This window comes from Melanostigma gelatinosum (assembly GCF_949748355.1).
Source record: "Melanostigma gelatinosum genome assembly, chromosome: 11".
NCBI lineage: Eukaryota > Metazoa > Chordata > Actinopteri > Perciformes > Zoarcidae > Melanostigma > Melanostigma gelatinosum.
Window position 1 is genome coordinate 16,257,791 of NC_136644.1, and position 23,290 is coordinate 16,281,080.

Genomic DNA, 23,290 nt, shown 5'->3' on the forward strand with positions numbered 1-23,290 from the left:
GATATACAGAGTCAGTGTATCATTTGTAAAATGCTAAAAAGTTCAACAAAACTGCAGGTAGTTTGATAAACCTGAGAATTCAGGGAAACTACATATACAAGTAGGACAAATACAGCTAAAAAGATGCAGATATTTGAACACCAGCGCTATGTTGTATTATTCATCAGTTTTCCTTCCTATCCATCACTGTTCCTCTGCAGCATTCATCTCCAGGCTTTAAAACTGAGTATGCTTCCAGGAGGTTTCATGAGGATGTGGTTGTGAATTGAACACGCTGCATGGTTAAGAATGCCACAGAATGCCAGAGCTTGACACCCCTGCAATGTGACACTCCGTGCTAAAACCCTTCCTCTTTGCCACCCAATAACCTATTCAGGTACTTATCTTAATGCTCGCTAATCCGCACTGCTTTGCACTTCAGCACTTGTTAACTTCAAAAGATGTGTTAAATAACGAAGAACGGTATAATGAAGAGTGAGCACAGACTTCAGCCCAAAAAATACCTTTTTCATCAGCACAGTTCAGGAGAATATGAGTAGATATGCAGTATGTTTGTTTTCTCTTACATGTGAATGTGCAATGCAAGTGTGTGTGGGTCTCTGAATATAGTGTGTATTATTTTCACTTTGTGAACACACTCTTGTGCAGACAGGTTTCTGTATTATCCTTCTCACAGCTCGGTGATTGATCCACCCACTTGGAAAATAGAGGACCCCGTCTTGCGTTTGACCCCTGAGCTTTTTCACAGATTATGCACTTTACACATGGACATAAACCGCCTCATTAATTATTCAACAGGGAATGTTAAATATATCACTTTCTGTAGGAGGGGGCCAAAGGTTGACATGAATCTCTCAGGAGCTGTGTATGGGTACGCATGATGATGCGTGCGTGTGCAGTTTGGCTACACGTGCACACACATGCACATGGCCTTCGTTAAATGTTCAACAGTTATAGTGCATCACTCATCCGTTGGATGCAAGTCTCAGAGGCTGAAGGCGGAAAATTGAACGGCTGCGCAGAGCCGCGAGGATTTATGACTGAGTGGACAGTCCACTGGCCAGTGCTCTGGAGAGGAAAGGCCGCGTGGCATTTAATACTATTGATGAGGAATAAAATGGGAGGGAAAGGCACAACAACTCCTTAGGCCTGAAGGAAAGGTTAGCCTCACCACTGCCGCAGAATAATCACTTACAGTGTGTAGTACCTGTGAACTGTTTCCCATCTCAGCCTGAATGTTGGAGATGCTTTGATAACTCATCGCTTTGAAAAAAAACCCCAAAAAAACATTGTCCGGTTCTGTTAGATAGAGAGGGACTTGTTGTCCAAACACTGAATTTCCAGCACATTTCCATTTTCGATAAATAAAATCTAATCTGTATGCAAAGGCTGAGGTAACAACTTGATATTATCGGCTGTTGGCGGTGAATTTTTATTCCAGCATATATCAGTGTCCAATGACGTGCACGTATGTGTTACCCAATCAGTGAGCTTCCGCATCTGAGTCGCAGGCTAACAGCCTGCATACTTGAGCAGGATTTAAAAGCTGGGGCTAAATTTAAGGAACTCTGGCAGAGGCATGACTGCTGATGATGAAGGTGTGATGAATAAAATGGAGTTGGAGATGGTTGGGTTGAGTGTGGGAAACCGCTAAAAACATGGTGCCACAAACAGCTAAGCTTCATTCTCCACCATGTGTTTCAACAGGATTGCAGTAGCAGGGAGTGTTAATTCAGGACAAGACAAACGAGTCAGAAGCTGTAATTTATCAATCTATTAATGTGTTGCGAATGAAAATACAAGCCCATCTTCCTTGTGTCTCGTTGGTTATGTTTCAGCCAATTTTGTTCTCATTGTGCATCTGTGTTCTTGTGTCTTTCCTGTCCAGTGACCGTGTCTTGCTGTGTGTCTGTGGTCATTGCTGTGTGTGTGTGTGTGTGTGTGTGTGTGTGTGTGTGTGTGTGTGTGTGTGTGTGTGTGTGTGTGTGTGTGTGTGTGTGTGTGTGTGTGTGTGTGTGTGTGTGTGTGTCAGTACATCCTCACACAATCAATCTTTCGGGACATTTGGTAATGTTCTTTGTGGAGAGTACTGACCCAGCAATGGCCTGTTATCCACATTCATAGTAATCCGCTGTCCACAGTTTTGTACAATATTTGCCGCGTCAATATGACAAGCGCTGATTCTGTTCAGCTGCCAGTTTTTAATCGATATTTTGTTTTTTGTGGACGGTCAGTCTAAGCCCTGTGAATCTCTGCACTCATGCCCTGAGACCTCACTGGTAAACATAGTGTACCATATTCCGTGTTTTGTGTTCCGTGTCCCATTCCGTTCCTAAGCATGTTTTTGTGCGTACTTATTGTGTTTAATACATCTGTCCCTTGGAGAAGCACAGCATGAACATACCATGTTAGAAGCACCATTTAGTGATAACGCTGTGTAGCACCGCTGTGTCTCGGCTCATAACAACATATTGAGCCAAAGTGGTTTGTGTATCAGCACACAGCCAGGCCAGACTTCCCCTCTTTAGTTGGCTAATAATTAAATATGTTACATTGTTGCATCATATGGCAAAACATTTCCTTATCCTTTCCCCTAACTCTTTTGTCATCCCGCCATGTACGTCCAGTCATATAATTGTAAATTCTATGATCAGATTTCTACGTTTCAGTCTTTATGTTGGTTTATAGATTCTGGTATTTGTATATGCTTAGTAAAAGCCAATTATGTAATTGGCTTAAGTAATAGAGACAACTCAGTGGAGTTATTCCCACGAGTCACTGCCTTCAGTCATATTAACACATACACATATATTTCATGTGACCAGACACAGCTGAAGTACACTCTCATTAAGTCTGTGACGGTCATTTGAAGCTACTATGCTTCCTTTGATTTTTGCCTTTCAACATTGCCGGGTGTTGATAATGGAACACGAAGAATCTGATGCTTTACCAAATATCCAAGAGCACTCGGGTCTAAGTTTACAGCTCAATAATGGTTATACAGCCTATCAATGACCGTCTACCAAGTAAAGCTTGTGGTGTGTGAGCGTTCGGGGCTAAGCCTGAGACATGACATAACTTGTGGCTGTATGGAAATAACCACAGTGTGTTTTTGCATAAAGTCCAAGCTGTGCTGCTAATACACACAATAAATAGGCTTGCCCAGGGCCAATTACCAGCTGGCAGAAAAGTGCAAGGCTGCCCTGCCCAGACACTGAATTTATTTAGTTTCGCATTTGGCCACATTTGGATGAACTCGTTATGCCCCACTTCATTTATTTTCCCAAAGCTTCTTTTGTTTCTACCTCTTCCCTGAAGGATTTGATTAGTCTGTGTTTTCCTGCAATAGTTATTGACGGGTTCAGACTTTTTTTGTTGAAGTCGTGACATACACCAACATAGCTTTATGACACCATTCATCATTTGACTACACAGTGCTACACTAGGCCCTGTGGCATTATGAGAGAACAGGATGGATCCTATACTGCTCTATCCTAAAATAGCAACATGTATCGAGTAAAGACATCTGCAAAACATAACCAGTCTCGCTTTTGAACGTTAAAACGGCTTTCCAAAGCTGTGTCTCCCCCGTTAAACCCTAAATTACGCACAAATTGTTATCCACATTTGTAAACCCTATTTAATTTTCATTTCTAGTACATGTATTATATATTTGTGACCATTTTGTACCAGGGTTGATGAATTACAAGGTCCTGTGTTGTGCATTTTTCACTGTCACACCATCATGAGGCTGATTGGGAGACTTGAATATGTAGCCATTGTTAATATTATTAGTAACGCCTCTGCTTTTCCTACTATGACGAGCCAAAATGTCTGCTGTGACAGAGACCCATAATTCATGTTTTTTTATCAGTTTGCAGCTGTTTCCGCTGTATTTCTTTTGAGCTCATTCTGAGGACATGCGGCGAGGCATCTGCGTGCAGACGCAGCGAGATATCATAAAAATAGAACAGTTAAATCTGTATGAAGGCAGATGAATTGAATTTGCCTCAGTGCATCCTGTGAGGTTATTGCGGCATAATTCTTTTTTTTAAGTCACTGTTGCAGAACAAAACGTCAACAAGCTTTGACTTTACTGATTGGATCTCTGTGGAAAGCTACATGACACACCCCGTGTTCATGAATAAATGAGCAATTGAAGTGCAGATGAATTATACAGACCCATAACTCAGTATATTCTCATCCTCTGTTGCAAAATGCATGATGTAGGTATAAAAGTTGGGTTCAGCCAAGATCAAATAAATCCATACACTTGACCCCTAATCTCCGAGCTAACATGTCTGAAGAAGGTAGAGGCTGCAACAGACAGCACCCAAAGTTTGCAGTTTGCCTACAATTCATGTCACTGTGGGATTGTCTAATGTAATTACTACTTCCACAGAACTGCATCCCTGAACTCTGTTTAAAAGGCATTTATTTTCATAAAATTATTAATAAACGGATAAGTCTTATTATTCAAAAATCCCGTCCCACATTGGGTAATCAGGTTATACATCCAGTGAGCTGGTACCCTGGACACAGAACCCATAACATGAAGCAATTAAACACAGCATGTGATCAAACGATGTATCTTTCATCCCAATTACTACAGACACATTGACAGCCGTTGTGTCTGTTGGCTGCTGCTGGCAGTGGATCCACTGTGTAATGGTATGAGCAGCCAACTTATGGATGCCATAAGCCAAAGTGATTACCCTGCTTGATTAAAATGGCATTATATTCTTTAGCTGTTTTTCAAAATACCAGGTGCACTGCAAGCATTATTTCAGCGTGATGTTATTGCCACCATGAACAGTGCCAAACAAATGAAACTTCTGTTTTTATTGACGCCGCAATGAAGTCAGATGCCTCCCACGTTCTCGACTCTTCTAAACAATGAACCTCAATGTGACTTTATAATGCACAAAGTGATCATTGATGAAATCATATTAAACATCCAACCTCACGCAGGTCAAGGCTTGTATTTAGTTGTTCAGTGGTGCATTTATTAAGCTCTTCAAATAATGTACTCCTTGCAAGTTGTGTATGTGTATGTATGTGTAGAACTGTGCTTCCTGTCTTCTCTTTGACTGGCTAGTACTTGTGGAAAGGTCATTGGTCCTAGGTCCTCGCTCTTTCTGTTATACATTAATGACGTGAAATCTGTTTGCGTACGTCACTGTTTTCTCGATGAGGACGACTTGGCTTTACTGGTTACCCAGAAGAAGAAAGACATTATTGAGAACCAGGGAAGTGATGAATTGAAAAACATCAGTAACTAACTGAAAATGAATTGTCTTTGCACCTTGGGAGAACTGAATCTATATCATTTGCTTCTCAAGTAAGGTTGAATAGATTCTTGGAGCTCAGTATTACAGTGGGCGACACTGTGGCTAAAACATTACATTGTGAACCACACAATCTAATTTCAGGCCCAATTTTTGGATAAGTAAACCCTGAGTTAGCCTCAGTTTTAATACAGCCTCACTTTGACTATGCCTGTACTACAAGGTGAAGAAGCAGCCCAAGGAGGATTAAAACTAAACTTCAAACAGCTCAAAATAAACGACTAAAGGTGCGACTGAACCGTAGCTCCATGTCTCCCGTTGGCCCTTTCAATGAATTAAAAAGGTTGACGGTAGGAAATAGGGTAAGGCAGGAATTGAGACTTGCTCGTAAGATTGTTGAAGGTAATGAGCCATGGTATTTTAAGAATTATTGTGAGATAGTTAGGGGCTCTCATAGATAATTAGCATGTGCAGGTCCACAGACATCGTGCCATGGACATTTAAGACATGTTACGGGCAAAATACCTTTCCCTACTTGGCAACAGTAGAGTGGAAAAGACTTTCAGTATAAAATCAAGTCAGTTCTACAGGTTTAACCCTGCATTTGGGAAATCATTTAAAAATGTATGTGGGTTTATGTATGTATGGCACACATGAACGCAGGTTATGTGCACTCAGAGGACTCTTTGCTGGGTGAGTCTAATGAAGTGTCCACACTCAAAGCTGCAGGGCCGCTTTATTGGAGTACGGGGTCGCCTGCTGAGGGGGGCCACTGGGTGTACGTGTATCATAATACTTATGGATGTAGATAGGTGGACAATGTGTGGTGTAATTAACTTGTGCCTGTAGGTTTAGTTAGTGTGTTGATATTATTTCCCTTGCTCTGTAGCATATGTAAGGATGTATTGTTGTTGTTTTTATGTAGCCTATGTGACTATTCATGACTGTTTTTTTCTATAGAGGCCTAATAACTATCAACATACCACGAGGCGGTACAACAACTAGCATACTGAATGATACGTGGCTTAACTGTTGACCAGCTGCCTTTACTGTATCTGTGGTGTCCTGATATATGATTTAAAAAGACACTTGACAGCCAATCATAAAAGAGTATTTGCTTTCCTCATCCCCAGGTGTATCAAAGACTCTTCGTGCAATAATATATATGTGTAATAATTGGTATGTGTAATAATATATATGTGTAATAATATGTATGTGTAATAATATATATGTGTAATAATATGTATAATATGGTAGCTAAAGGAGCAGTGTGCAGGATTTAGTGGCATCTAGTGGCGAGTATGCAGATGGCAACCAACTAAAATATAGTTATCAATATTATGTTCCATTTCTGCTAAGAGATCCTCCTAAATCCTACACAATGTTCCTTTAAGGACCTGCGCAGAAGGCAATCACATGTTTTGTACCACGAGCTGCCATTGAATCTGCCTGGACACTGTGTGTGCTGTTGATTAGCTTGCTGAACAACAGCACAGCAGGTCTGTGAGGTGGAACCTGAAAGGATGGGGAGTGTATTTGTTCATGTGTCTGTCGGTGGTGGTGGTGGTGGATCGAGGCTTCTTGTGTGGTCAGAGGGGAGTTTGTGTCGCAGGTTTGTCAACGCTTTCATGTGTAAATATAATGATGAGTTATTGATTCAACAAACTTAGATTGGAATAAACACACGGCTGCACTTCATAATGAGCGCTCGTTCAGCTGTGGCAGGTGATGCAGAGCAGATGAGCTGACGGTAAACAGATGTGTCAAAGTTAGTTGTCTGTGCGGCTTTGAATATAGATTTTTAAAAAGATGTTGTTAAATAATGAATTACTTTATAGTCAAAACAGTTTCAAAAGACGAGAGCGGTCTCGTGTCAGCCCTGCTATTCCTGACTGCATCCTGAGAAAGGACATACATCATTAACGCTTTTATTCCAGTCTAGAAGCCCTGAAGTAATGCAGCCGAGGCAGGACATAACTTTGCTCTTAGTAGCTTTTTAAAGTGAAGGCCGTTTGATATATTCCGCAAACTAATTATATCACCCGATTGTGCAAGTTCGGCTGCTGCTGTCGAACCAAACCAAACGCATGTTCTCAGCGCATGGCCGTATTATCTTCAAGTGCTGAACATATATCTCTCAACCATGAGGTTTGCATGGTCGTGAACTCTCCGACTGCTGATTAGGTAAAAGCTTTTAGCTTTAAGTGAGGATGCCTGTTTCTCGTAATCTTGTGACTTTTGTCAAAGGTCTTGTTTAAAATGGGTCTTTCATTCTCGTGGCACTTCCAGCATCAATAACATTAACACACATTGTGTTTGCATAAAACATATGTCCCTGCATGTCATCCTCCTGACTGCTGTGGGGAGAGATTAATAGTTATAGTCGAATACAGACATTTGTTTTGGCTATAATAGAAGCTTTCATGGAAAGTATTTTATTGCATTTCTTCTGCAAAACATACTGCAAAATGCTGACTTAACCCAAAACAATTATATAAATTGTGAAGGTTCAGTAACACATCATCCTATTGACTCTTTGCAGTGTAGGCTCTCCAAAATCGATGACAGTAAATAACATTTATATTTATTTATTTATTATATTTTGTTTTACAACATCAGGAGAGCAATGCTTAAGTCAAGCCTGTGGCTGATCTCCACAATGGCAGTGTGCCATGACCCCCAAAGCCAGGATTACTGTCGCAAATGCACAAAACCTGCACTTTTTCACCCTCGTGTTGTGTTTCACGTGCTGTTTATGCCACTCAACCAACTGTAATGACCTCTCCTCTTTCCCCAGGTGACCACCCTGGTGAACACCAGCAACAAAGGGCCATCCAGTAAGAAGAAGGGGCGCTCCAAGAAGGCCCATGTCCTGGCAGTGTCTGTTGAGCAGGCCACCCAGAACTTCTTGGAAAAGGGTGAGCAGATCGCCAAAGACAGCCACGACCTCAAGGAGGAGCTCATTTCTGCTGTCGAGGACGTCCGTAAGCAAGGTGAGCTCGTTTTGGATGTTCCTATGCAGACACAATTTTACATTTGACAGACATTGAGTGGAACTGAAATAATTGGCACTGCTGGAACCAGTTGCTGTAAAAAGGACTGGAATGCCAATGTTGTTTTCGAGCATTGAGGGGCTACCCTAGGAAAGTATTTGCCATACAAATTATAATGTTTGGAAGCGTATTAAGTGCTCTGACTGTCAGAACAAGTCAAATGTGTAAAATTGTGTGTGCTTTAAACCGTTGTAGAGTTAAGAGTGGCAAGGCAAATCCATTAAATATAACAGATTACTACGCATTAGCTTTGGGCTTTACTTGGCGCACGCAGCTTCATGAATGTAATGAGCCTAATTCTGGAGTTGGACCCTAAAGTCATGCATCGTTGGAGCTTCGACTGTCTGTGATAGTGGAGAGTCTTGCTGAATTGTAAGACATTAAAGAAGCCCACTTTCATTAGCAACAACTCTTCACTTCAACAAATCATGCTCAGTCTTTGGGGGAGCTCTCGCTCTCAGGGGTCAGTGTCACAGTTTTCAAAGTTTCTCTTTGGTCAGTGTGCCTTCATGTGAATCAGATGTTTGTCCCCAGAACGGAATTGGATTCGCCGTTCGATAACATCAGCATCAGCAGAAAGAGCAAATGTAGCTCAGCAAACCGTATGTTGTGTTGTTGGGGTATTCCTCATCCTGCACTGGCAGCTCCTCTTGGCCGCCGGTACTGTTGAACACTGAATATATTGGCACTCAGCTCTTTTGAGGCGTGAAATGGACTGTTGCCACACAGGTCATCACCACAGCTGACATCAAAAAGGACAAAATCAATCATCCCAACCTGTTTAGAATGTGAGCCAAAACCAAAGGAAGGCTGTTAAAAACAAAAAAAAGGTTATGGAAGACATTCTATATATCTTTGGGCCTGTTTTGAACTGATGCTCATGAATAATTGCACTGCTCGTTATGCCCTTTGAAAAAAGGCAATGAATGGAACTCAGTACCCTGCACCAATCTCAGGAAAAGACCTTGGTTGACCATCACCAGAAAACGAGATGAAAGTTAATGCTCCACATCTCTTCACCTTTTACTGGCATTATGAAAAGATGAGCACGCTCACTAGCCCTTCAGCACAGACGTGGGCTGCTGATGGGACACTCTTTTCATTCTCTCTTCATACACCTTTTTCCTAAGTTGGATATCATTACATGTCAGGGAGAATGATTTAATATTAGTAACTTTGGAACTCAGAGGCCAGAAATGTGCTATGTTCACTTTACACAGCGACCTTTAGCAGCCACTACATGTGTCCCCAGATGGCATCATTGGCCGAGTTAAGGTCACTCTTCAATATGCCATCACCTCATCAGACCCGTGTCATCGTGACTTCATCATCCCAAACCCCTTTATCTTGTCATGATTCAATTATGGATGCTGATTTCAGACCACAGGTCAAAAAACCCAGACTCGGCCCCCCCACCCCTTCCTCTTATCACAGCTGATCATCATCAGATTAACAACAATAGTTCCCAAAAAAAAAAATTGCTGAATACAAATTTAACATCCATTCATAAGACAAACTAATGTATTTCGATCCCACGAATGTATCAGCAAATTTAGAGAATATGATTTGTAATCAAAACAAAAAATATGGCTCCAACAAATGGGTAGTTGCATAGTTGCATCAAAACAAAATTGTTGGTGGTAAATAAAGATGAACTGGTTGAATCACAACTGAACCTCTTTGCAGCACGTTATGTAGAGGGGACGGCTCAGCACTCATGACCATTCTGTAAGGCTTCTAGGTTACAAGCTCATTGATTTCTGTGCTTGTGTGGGTTTGAGTCAACTGGAGCAGGCCAAATTGAGATGTATTTCCAAACAAGCAACACAGTTTCATGAGCTCTTAATCGGATGAAGCAAGTCAGTATTGGGCCTTAAACCGGTTATTTACAGGGCAGACACAGATTCAAGGAACAATCAGTCATCTCAATGTCGTCATACCACGACCTCTGTCTTCAACTGGTGTTAAACAATGTATACATGCAGCGTGTATACAGAACGCACACATACATATACTCACTCACAGATGATAATATACTGTCTGCTATTGGGCGAGATATAATCATGTCTCACCTTTCCTCTTGCAGGAGAGACGATGCGTAATTCCTCGTCAGAGTTTGCCGATGACCCGTGTTCCTCTGTGAAACGTGGCACCATGGTGAGGGCCGCCCGCGCCCTGCTCTCTGCTGTCACCCGCCTGCTCATCCTCGCTGACATGGCTGATGTCATGCGGCTGCTGGCCCACCTCAAAATTGTAAGTGCGACCGTCACCTTATTTTAAAACGGATATACCGCTCCTCTTCCCGAAGAACAAAGTGTACTGACCCTGTGACCTCATAGAGATATGAAGCCATGGAGTTACACTTATTGGTTATGTTGTGTTAGAGTTAGAATACTCATGTTAATGTATGTAGCGTGCCTGGCCATAACAGATGCATCCCCTAATCTGTTTTGCAACTGATAGAATCAAGTGTATCAATAAGACTTGCAAGTACACTGGTGTTCGTCAGATGTTCAACAAAAAAAAAGTCCTCCTCCTGTTGTATAGTCCACAACAGCAATGTATGCTTTCATCACAGCCTCTGCAAACATCAGCATATAGATGAGGAATGTCCTGCAACCACACTTCTGATTGTACTGTATCAATATCATACTATAGTGCCTTGGTGTGATAAACTAGACATACCCCTCCCACTCGCCGGCTGTAGAGTCATTTGTAGAACACATGTTTCATTGTCCTTTATGGAGAAAATGGCTCAGGCTTTGAAAGAGAAGGTAATACAGAGTGTTAGGAAGAATGATATGCCACTGGCATAATCTGAATCAAACTCAGGCCTCCATGCACCTTCATTCACTCACTGTCTCTCTATCTCTCACACACACACACACACACACACACACACACACACACACACACACACACACACACACACACACACTCACACTCACACTCCTCTCTTCCAACCTACATTCTTGAGGCCCACAGAGGGGCTTAACTCTAGCCAGTATAAGCTCTGCCATCAAAGGCCACTTAAAAGTTATCTCGCTCTTCTCTCTTTTCCATTACATCTGGTGCATCACTTTCATTCGGGATAGAAAGGAGCTTAGAGTGGGAGTGTACCCGTAAAGAGGGGTGGAGATCGCTGAAGTGAGACCCATTAAAAGTGCACAACTAAACGGTGGATGCTGTTAAAAACCCGGTTGCAATTGTGCTCGGTTATTGTTTTACTTTAATGTATGTTGTAACATTTATGGATTGATGCATGTTACAGAATCACACCATATAGATCAATGTATGCTAGTTTTCAAGTGCATCCACTAAGTGTTTTGGAAGATCCATTATTCTAGTTGTGTGTCTGTGTGTTACAGGTGGAGGAGGCCCTGGAGGGAGTAAAGAATGCGACCAATGAGCAGGACCTGGCCAACCGCTTCAAGGAGTTTGGGAAGGAGATGGTGAAGCTGAACTATGTGGCAGCTCGGAGGCAGCAGGTATCTGGGAGCTCCGTCTTCTTCTCTGTCTTTCAAAGAAAAAGCTAATTCAGTTCCTTTGGGAGAAAGTGTCTGTGCTCGGGCTTCCTCTGGCGATTTCTAAACGTCATATGTCGGTTGTAAGTGCACAGCAGATTATTGGTGAACAGCTGAAGATACAGTCAATGGTTTAATATTGTATGAGTTCAGGCCATTGTAAGAAAACGCTGAGACGAGGGAATCCTGAGACACCAATCAGTGAATAGCAAAAGTAGTTTCGTGTCAGATTCTGAAAAATATATTGTTCAACTCCATAATGATGTGCAGTAATATCTGCTTTGCATTGTCTTTTTAAGGCTATCTTTACAACACACACATACACACACGCTGCCATCGTGATGTGATTAACAAGATGATCATATTTTTCTGGAGGGGGGAGGGGGAATAGTTATTTAAGCTGGAATGGAACCTCAATCAATGATTGTACTAATAGTTGTGAAGTTATTCAACCAGCATTCCAAACACGTTCAAAGTGGTTTATTTCATGAACATATTTATGTTTTATGTTATTAGTTACAGCTGATAATAAAAGGTGCACTTTGTAACATTTCAGCAAAACATAAATGTTGCAGGTTATTGCTGTATGATTAGTCTTAGCTGAAATGTACGGCACATAACTTAAAGCTAGAAATTCCACAGCACAGTAGTGTTTTTTTCATAGTATTCAAAATAACTTCATCATATGACTGTAAAGGAGCACATATCTGCATCAGTGCTTATTTTACCCAAGAGAGGATAACACATGAAAGTGTTGGAATATCTAACATGGCCCCCAGTGTGACAAAAAGCTTTTAGAAGATAAACAAGTGTCATGTTGGCAAGTGTCCACCCCGCTGAACTGTCCCACAGCAAAACACTGAGCTGAATTCCAGCTAGCTCCAGGGTTGCTGTTCTGCTGACACTGCTGTAACTTTGTGTGGTTGGAACAATACCAATCCAGATGGGACATGAACTTTTGTTTCGACATGAAATGTCTTAAAATGGGATCAGTTCATGCTCTGCTAGGCTCTATTGTGAATCATTGATTCCGTCAACGGTGCTTTTTGCAGCTCTTGACCAACATTCCACACACTATATACAAAATACTGCACTCTTTTGCCGTTACATTTGTTGTGTAGGGTCTTTCTTAATTCTGAAATATGCGCTGACCTTTCTTGAAGGACTGACTGGTTATTAGTGCTTACTTGAGAACCTTTATCGCCTCCTCAGGAGCTGAAAGACCCCCAGTGTCGAGATGAGATGGCAGCTGCACGCGGGGCCCTTAAGAAAAACGCCACCATGCTGTACACGGCCTCACAGGCCTTCCTGCGCCACCCAGATGTGGCGGCCACACGTGCTAACCGGGACTACGTGTTCAAGCAGGTGCAGGAGGCCATAGGAGGCATTTCCAGTGCTGCTCAGGCCACCTCACCCACTGACGAGAAGCATGGCCATGCCAGCATCGGAGAGCTGGCTGCTGCCCTCAACGAATTTGATGTAAGTCAGCAAGCATTCTGTTCTTCTTTTCAAATACTACACTTATATATATGTTCACACACTCCTGGAATATTCCAGCTCTGAAAGCACAGTGATGAGCATTATTGAGTGCAATTCTCTGATGACCATACCTAGATTTCCATTGTGTCTTAAAGTGCACAGAGACAAAGACTGCTGAACGCACATGTGACACGTGCTGCATGAGTAAATTATAGCACCCGGTACTTAAAACACAACAGAGACAGAGAATATAGCCTAAATAAAGGGGCTCACCAATTTCCAGCTTTCTCCACAGCATAGATTCACTGCTGCCATCTAGTGGTTATATATTGATGGTGAACTATTGGTATGTTCAAAGCTGGTAGCGTTTTTCTGTTTAGGTGATCGTGTCTCCACAGGTCAGGACGTTAAACTGGTTTTGGATGATGGATCAGGGTGTTGATCATTGTCATTGTTCATTACAAACATCCTCAATACAATGTGTTGTGAATCCAAAAGTGTCTCGTTGAATAGAAAAGCAGGAGTACTCTCAGGCCACTGTTTCAGGGTGACAATAGTACTTTGACTTATGTTGTAAATGTTCCTCAGCCTTATTTGGGCTTTAAGCTGTCAATCAGACAAAAAAAATGTATTTGCTTACATGCAGATTCTAGACATTTAGCTGACACATTCGGAGAAACCTGAATGCTGCACATTTCCATTTGAAGACCCCCATTGTACTGCAGTATTGCCTCAGCATACAACAGGCTACTGCTTCCTGTTTTATTTCAGACACACGCTGTGTCGATCATTTCCGAGATGTAATGAATATTTCAGGACATTTCCCCTGCTCCAGCTACAAAGTAATGCTTCTTGTATCAGTCGAAACCAGACCCACTGCACCTTTGTGATGTTTCATCTGATAGCACATTCAGTATTGTGCACTGTCCTCACTGGTGCTTGGCAGCAGGAGCAGTCTTATCTATTGTGAGACTTTTCCCACTAAATTGTTGGACCTGCTACAAACTGCAGCTGCCTATTTTCATTACCAGGATCAATTGTGACACATTTTTATTTCACATCATCTACTCTGGAACTGGAACTGAATATGAAGAATCATATTTGTTGCAAACCCAGTTTTTATTGTTAAAGACTGACACATGTCACATGATCTGCTTACTTGAACACAGCTGTACCGTTCTGAGACAATAATATATTTGAATATGTTCTGCCGTTCTGCTCCTTTTTAGCTCTTACTTTTACTTAATAAACTGCCACTGAGTCTTCAGTCTCTCAATCATTACGTATTACCCAATAGAAGTGGGTGGTGACGTCTGTATGTGCAGAGACTCTGCTCTAGCCTGTAGTTTCTTATTTTGCTGTTTTCTGGACGATCCTTGACATTAACGTCTGTACAAATGTAGCAACCAGGTGACATTTGGTAAGCACTTATCCAAGCGGAAGCTAAGGAAATGTGACACAGCGCTGAAAAAACGCATATGCGATGTGTACAAAGCTCGGACCAAAACAAGAGCCTCTGGTCAGCACCCTATAACTGCTGCCAGGGGGCGTGGGCTTCTAATGGTGCGTTTATAAATCTCGCCCGACAACTACAAATCATTGTCCCTTTAGGATGTGTTATAATGAAGGAAATGTTTAAATTAATTTGAAGGTATGTAATGTCACATGTACAGTAATGTAATACTGTGGTCAATGACACAGTCAAGTATCAAACAGTCAAAATACATAACCACACTCTTAAAATACGTTATATTGTAGTTTGAATGTTGTACCCACACGTATACATATTTTGTTAACATAAGCTTGCATTTAACCCTTAGCATACTTTTACACTTTAACATATATTCCTAGACTTTTTTTCTGTCTCGCCAAATGTGTATTTCGTCTGTCTTGCTTTGTTTAGTATGCCCTTAAAACTACAGTACTTAGTTTTTATATCGTAGGTTGATCACAGCTGCTCTTATTGATGTGTTCTGTTCACAAGGTGGCTACTTCACAATGCGTGCATGACCCCTTGTGGTGATGTTTGCAAATTGCAAGTAGCTGCTATATTTAACATAATGGTGCTGCTGTGAGGAGACATGTCAGAATAGTCGGGTGAAACGTAGACTCTGACGTATCAGATGAACAACTAAAAGCTACTTAGTGCGAGACGCTTTGAGAATAACTCAATCCTAGTTTATTTAGAACCTGCTATCCTGTTTTTCTACAACAGGCCGGTGGCCTTTAGTCATCACGTCGACTCAGAACAGTGGAGCTTTTTAGAAAAGCAAAGGACCTGCATCATTTTATTCTATTCGGCAGACAGGCAGCAGTTAAATGAGACAAATTGCCCTTTGCTTAGCCCTCTGTGCTTGCCTGAAGCTGCTGCATGTTTAATTCCTAACTTACGACAGAGACACAGACTGTGGTCAGATCCTCTCTGAATAGTAATGACCTGATATCAACTATGAGGCATGGCACTTGCGGGACTTTATGCATGTGCACGACTGCATGCTAAGTGTTTTCTGCACACGTACGTCGTTTCTGTTTGGTGGAAAAGCACATGCACACATTCTGTAAACGCGATGGCGCATATGATGTTGGATTTATATGTTATTGTGATGAAATGATACAACTGTTCTCCGGATGTCAAACTCTCTCTTTTTCTTTCGTCTTTCCATCCACTCCCTGTCCTCAAGTCAGCTTTGATCTGTTACTCAGTCTTTGACTCCTCTGCAATGGTTGTGTGCGTAGATAGCGGACCTGAGCACAGCTCAGAATCAGACTCGGATAGACACAGCCACAGTTTTCTTTTTTTTTGGGGGGGGGGGGGGATGATGGTGCTCATTTCATTAATCGGCACGAGTGATTATGGACAAGTTGCCAACCAGATGTCAACATTTCGACTATTTGGTTTGACTCCTTCCTTCTTACCGAGTCTCTTACAGCATCTTTCACTCAGACATTTAGTGACATGGAAATGCAGGTGTGTGTCTTAGCAATCACAACAGTTTATATTCGTCTCACACTTACTGAGGAAATAAATAATCCTGAGCACACTGTAAACAAGTATTCCTTTTTTGGGTAGACTGAAGAAAAGAACACAGTGTACCTTTCATTTCCTGTATCTCGCTGCCAAGTACGTGCAATCATCTGTAAAACCAGCACACCAACACGGACAAATCATTGAGGATATAGATTGCCTGCTATGTGGATTGTTTCCCATCTTTATTAGCGCAGACATCCTGAGGACTCTGTATGTTTTTGAAGGAAGATTGTGCCTCATATGCCTCTAAAATGAAAATGGCAAAGATGTTGAGCGCATTGCCTCAGCTGCTCCTGAGTTTATACCGTCAGTGACAGAGAAGGTTAGACACGATTTTTGAATGCAGGGCACAAATGCGGGACTGAAAGGGCAGTTTATGAATAAGACAAGAAAGAGGGTGTGACCTCATCTGTACTTTATTTTTCTTTTTTTCACCGACACACAGGATTAGTTTGGATTGAGTCAACTTTGGACTCTGAGGTACAAGATCTATTTGGAGAGAAAGTGGAGGTCAGCATCAGTTCAAATTCACTCTATTTGAATGTCCCCTCCCCTCAGAAATAGTGGACTTTACAGTAATATCAACAATTAGTTCAATATAGAAATGTTACTGGCTTCAAGGGATGAATATGTGATTTTAGGTTTTTCCTGGCTCAAAATAAGGTAAACAACCACGAAACATTGATTCATAACTTTAATGTCAAAAGCGGATTTGCAGGACCTCATCTGCTCCACCTATACGAGGCATTGACTACGACAGATATACTGTTGACAAACCAAAACAAACAACTTATACAGTCTTCCAGTAAGACCATTAATGTTTAACATTTACTTGAATTATGTCTATAAAGACCAGTGCTTATTCGTTAGCCTGTCGTCCATATCCACTGTACATTCACCAGGCACCACCCTGGACTGATTCAGTTGTTCCATTATCAGTTGGCAGTGAGAGAGTCGTGTGAAAGGTTTCATTGTCGCGGTCACTGCGGCATGGTTTGGTGAAGGCGACACAGAATTTGAGGATGGCCACCTTTAAATTCGCTATGCAGGAAAAACCCTGTCGTGTTGCAATGGAAGTCTTTATTTGGGGGATATGAGCTCAGTGGGAGGACAGATGGAGTCAGGGCCCTACGGGTGTGTGGGTAAAGACACACTGTAGCACACACACAGGCACAGATTTTTAGGTCACAGCACACATACACAGTGTAGCAATGCTGTTGGATTGACAGAACAGAAAAAAATATGATAGAGCAGTGGAGTTGTGAATTAATTTCAGCAAATATTGAATTGTATAACGTTTATTTTTGAGGATACAGGTTATATACCAGTTGTTTTTACCACATGTAAGATCTGTTTCTGAGGACTTACATCCAGGAAGGAAACAGACAGACTGTAGCTCTTCCCCTCTCACTTTGTAACTGCTGAGCACATTTTAATATGCAAAAGATTTGTCTCCCTGTCATTTTCCCTCTTTGAGGCTCCTTATCTTTATACAGTCAAATGAAGCAGCCTTTAAAAAAAATTGTGACTCTGTTGGTCTCTCCCACTCTCACACTCTTATTTGAAGTGTCACACATTAAGGTATCGGCTTGTGAGCAGCAGCAAAGTAAGTACTTCTTGTAAACCCTTTTCATCAAGGAATACAAGATACACTATGACTCAGGTGATGTAACTGAGCAAGGACAACCCTGCCAGTTCAGGTATAAGTCAAGAAGGTTTTTCCTTTCATTCCTCTGCTGCTGCTGCTGCTGCTGCTGCCTTCCATTAGATGAGCAAGAGTGGGAAGAAGATGGGGATGTTGTAAAGGAGTTGTGTTTAACATTCAGGTCATTAATATAGCAGCAAACAACCATGCTGTATGTAAAGACGTAGCGGAGGAATGTCTACCTGAGCAGAGAAAGAAGTCGCTCTGTGTGTGTTGTTATCCGGGCTTCTCTGTGCTTTGCTGACATAGCCGGGCCATTGGTTAGCTCATGGCCACCGCTCTGCACTGCCCTCATACGGCTGTTACAACAGCATTGTGTGCAGAAGCATAGCACCGACCCTCCGGTCCCCCCCCCCCCCCCCCCCCCCAAGTTAGGGCTGTTGAGTGCCAGTGAAAGGCCATCGAAATGCCCCAAACCTTGCATCTTGCAATTTTAACATAATTGTGATTCAAATCAAAAATAATTACCCCGTCCTCCGAGCTCTTTTCTTCTCTCTCAACCAGCAAATGACATGTGCATCTTCCTGAACAGGGCTGTACAATTGCATTATATGTATTTGGTGTATTTTTCTGAATTATTATGTCAAATTTGGCCCTACACTTTGTCCTTTGTGCGTCACATATGCTCTCGTTGGATCATTGCAAACAGGTGGTACAAAGGTGCAGCTGTTCCAATGCCTAAGCTTCAGACTCAAAGGACACAGTATGTTCAAACCAGCACCAGCAGATGGCAGTGTTTGATTACTTTCAACACTCACCCATCCTCTCCCACTCTCTATTCCCCACCCTCTCTCTAGTTTTTTTCCATTTTTATCCTTTTATCCTGCAAGTCCTTGGATACAGAGATTTTCACTCTGGCTCATCCGTAATGAGACGGAAGCTATCTTCTGATGCTTTTCGATGGCCGATGAATGAATATCCTTGAATTGAGCTTCGTCAAAGAAGATTCTGTATTTGAGTTCACCAGATACAGCCTTACCAATTTGACCCGTCAGCCCCTTCCGTTGGAAAGTAACGCTTCTCCTCTCTCCTCCACATGCAAGCAAAGAAAGGCTGACACAGTTAGTGGACCTATGTGTCGGCACATCGGTCGCACACCTACAGCTATCTGACAACACAGAGTATGCTTCTCAGTTGATTTGTATGTACTGTATTCCCTCACACACACACACACACACACACACACACACACACACACACACACACACACACACACACACACACACACACACACACAAAAACACATTTCATTCACACACACAGTGCAGACGAGCATACACGAGCAGAGCATAGCATAGCTTTGAGCCTGCGGCAGAGATCCAAGTCGCACTGGATCATTTTAACCATGGTTTTTGTTTCCATCTGCTTGTCCTCTAACTCTTTCTTCTTTTTTTTCAGGGGGTTATTTACACAGCACTTTTTCCCACTCCCCCTCACCTCCCTGTCTTACTCCACCTCCCTTGCTCCCTTTCTCTCTTTGTTCTCATCATCTGATGTGTCTTGAACCAACAGAGGCATTTGAAATGCTTACATGCATACTCCGAGCCCATTTGGTACAGCAGCATTGTATTCTCATGCAAAACTCTCTGCTATATATCGCAGGGCCTGTAGTCACACTGCAGAAGCATATGCCGGTCCTCTCTTTGCATACATTATAGGCCAACTATAACCGGATTTACTTGCTAGCTCAGGGAAAGTGTGCATGACAGCCAGTCCTTTTGAATCTCACTGTGGCAAGCATAGCTTCCAAGTGTAAGTCGCTTTCCAAAATGCCGCATGCGTCCATCTGTGCAGTGAAAGGTAATTGACCATGTTTATGTTTTTGGGATGACGCCCTGAGACACCCCTTAAAATACAGCTGAGATGGGAATTCCAATAAACATCACAGACATCAGACCAGTGAGGAGAAACATAGTCTGTGTGCAATATGCCTGTTTATGAAGATAGCCTTCTGCTTTTCTTTTTGAGAGTTTGTCTTCCCTTGCCAACAAGATGGATTTCTTTCTCTGGTGGTATGAATAACATGCACGATAGATGGGCTCTTCATCGTCAGCGTGTGCACAGCAATGACCTTTTTGCGTGCCCCTTCTTTGTATGAGACGCTGCCGAGCCAAACCTCAGAGAAACGGTGGCTGGAGAGCAGCCCTGCTCTAATGTATGGAGATGTATTCCTAACTGAGGGATAGCGCTCTTGGTAATTGCTATATCAATCTGTGCACTCCTATCCTTGCTGTCTCACTTCAGACTCTCTTCTTTCTCTCCCGCTTTCCTCTTCCTCTCTTGCGTACATTCTCAGATACACACACACACACACACACACTCACACACACACAAGGTCTGCTGTTTTCTCCCTCCGCATTGTCTCTCCTGCCCCGATTTCTCTCTCTCCTTGACTCACATTGATTTGGTTTTTGAACACGTGGGCGTTCAACACATTCTACAGTTGCCGGTGAGAAACTGGGAGAGGGGAAAGAGTACATCCTGATCATCGTTCCCGCTGTTACTTTCCGGGGAAGGTCGAACACAAACAGATGCACAGTCATTTACATATGCGCACGGACCCCACACATTAATAACAGCATCGGCGGCGATGCCAAGTGGCAGTGTTATTGACAAGAACCCCGTTGAGTTCAATAAAACTCCCCTCCCTCCGTCATTTTCACCTTGGCTGAGCCATGTGTTAGCCCAGAGGTACACCCCTAAATTACAACATCCTCTGCCTGCCAATTGAAACACTGCCTCATTCTCCATGGACAGATGCACCTGTCAAGAGAAATATGAAGAGGGGAATCGAGCTGAAGTAATGGGACATGACCAGGGAGATGGAGAACTATTGGTTTGTTTGCTGCTGTACAGTAATTAGCCACTGTGTACCTTATCCTGATGGCAATACGCCGTGTGGGAGACGCAGGAGAGTGGGATGGGTCGTTGGTAAAGAGGTTTTTAGAAATCCATACTAGTTGCAGTTGGTGCTTACAGCCTTGGGCTCGCCGTGATCAGCTTCTCCACTTCCTTTTTCCATAAAGCTCGGTTTGCAGCTTCCTGGAATTACTCAGCTCTTCTTGTTTATCTCCAGTTACAGATTCATACTTGTTAGATTAGACTGATGTTCTGCCAAGGCACTTTGGCAGTTCACATTTACATGTCTCGATAATGCTCACAACACAGTGAAAGTACTTCAGGACATTTATCATAATACATCAGAGGGCTTATCATAACAATACATACTCAAGTGTCCCCAGACCTTCGAGGTTGGCATTCATTTATCTCCGTTGGTACTGCATGTTATGAGCAAAATTCACACTGTTTATTGGCTCACATTCTCGATTAGAACAAAAGAAATGATTAACGGTGTGTTAGGAGATTATTCTAACCACGCGCTCTATGGGCAGCCACCCTAAATTAAATGGCAACAACAGCCAACATGAATTGCTTCACTGCATCTTCCTTCTCACCTCTCTCAGCATAAAACTCTTGGGAGTTGATTTCTGTGTAGGTGCAGCAAATTATTTTTTTTTGTTTTAAGTTATCATGCATTCTAGTCAAGGTCTTCACTGTAATAGCCTCACCCTGCCAGGTTACCCACTCAGCTCGGTTCAATCTCATCGATGCGGGGCCCATGCTGGCTCTTGTTTATACAGTACATATTCTGTCTGCACACGCACACACACACACACCAGGCTGTTTGTATTGTAACGGATTTTGCCCATAGGACCAAAGGATAAGGATTAGGATGAATAATTCTCCTCTGGTCAAATGTGTCTAATATCACGCAGGTAAAATGCACAAGCAGAGAAGCAAGGCTAGGTGACAGGATCTCTGCTTAAGGTCAATCTGACCGTCCTTGGCAGCCACACAACGCTACAGTACTTTGCAGAAGGTTTTGATGACTTTCTGAATTTGCTTTTTCGTCCCACACAGTCTTTCACTATCTCTTAACAATGCCATGGGAATGCTCCCGCAAACACACGAGCACGGAGTCCTGTTAAAGGCGAGCTTTTCAGCACAGAGATATATATCTTGCAGGGAACTCGTGGTGGAAAGAAAAAGATTATAAATGAGCTGCTTGTCTCTGATTTTCAGTCTCCATGTTGCTAAGCTAAGCTCCCTACCTCTAAGTCTGACTGTATAGAAATGCAAAGTAGTTTCTTTTATTTAGGCAGTATTCTACTGACATTCAGTTGTGTAAACATTTTGGAAACTCCCAAAAAACCTGATTAAACCTGTTTTCAATCCACTACAGACTGTAGCTGCCATTTCGTTCTGTGATTTGATGTCGATATGTACTTCATTCAGCATTGGACAGTGAAACTGTTCAGCATATATGTAGCACCCTTTTTAATTCTGCTTCGTGGTATCCTTAGGGGATGGATAAGTCCTCATCCTGCTAGAGATTGTGGAATTGCCGTAGGGATTTACCAGACACACATTCAAGACATTTAATCCACAGAACTTTAAGGTGGCAGTATCACCTCAACTCAGTGTTGGCTGACTTAAGTTACCTGCTTAAATTCTGTGGAATAGAAGAAGACTGTTCATACTCAGCTAATAGCGACAATGATGCTCCAGATTTGGGGTGGCAGATCAGGAGGTTATTGCAATTTGTGGTGTGTTATTTTATAGGACTGAATATATATATATACCTACCTTCCTTACTGAAGTTGAAGTAGCCAAAGGAAGTAGTGACTTTGAATTAATAACACACCATCAATTGTGTCCTACTATTCTTCAGCAGGACTTTGTTCCCCTGATGCAATGTGCTTGATTTTTCTTTTTTTCTTTCCACCTCAACTTGCAGTCCTAAAAAATGACTTAAGTAGCTCGGCGAGGAAAACCAACCAACAAGTGAAACCAACCAACAGCCAAGACTGCATGTTTGAATAGTTCAGCACTTAGAAACTCTCTAATTTCCCCCTGTGGCTTCCAGAACGGAAGAGATGCCCCATATCCCTGATCTATGTTTGGAAGAAGCACTAATGCACCAGTGAAGTTGCTTAGATGAGTGTAGCTTTGTTGACAGGCCAATTTAGCTGTCATTTTGAGATAATGTAGGAAGTAAGTACAGCCGCGTAGGACGGAGCTCTCCCAGATCCCACGTGAAGCCAGTTCCTCTCCTCTGGTTCGTTTTTTTTGATTTACAACTTGGAAAAAATGACAAAGAAATGTTTGACTGAAAGTTGGTCCTAGTTATGTGAATGTGTGAGCGTTTTTTG

General features: G+C 42.3%; 1 protein-coding gene across 1 annotated transcript in view; it reads left to right on the top strand.

The window, feature by feature from the left end:
- ctnna2 (catenin (cadherin-associated protein), alpha 2) overlaps window positions 1–23,290 on the top strand; it is a 270,824-nt gene that overhangs the window by 34,235 nt on the left and 213,299 nt on the right. Inside the window, exons 3-6 of the mRNA XM_079279218.1 lie at window positions 8,086–8,281; window positions 10,428–10,594; window positions 11,710–11,829; window positions 13,078–13,344. Coding sequence (XP_079135344.1) covers window positions 8,086–8,281; window positions 10,428–10,594; window positions 11,710–11,829; window positions 13,078–13,344 — 750 coding nt within the window. The remainder of the gene's footprint in view (window positions 1–8,085; window positions 8,282–10,427; window positions 10,595–11,709; window positions 11,830–13,077; window positions 13,345–23,290) is intronic.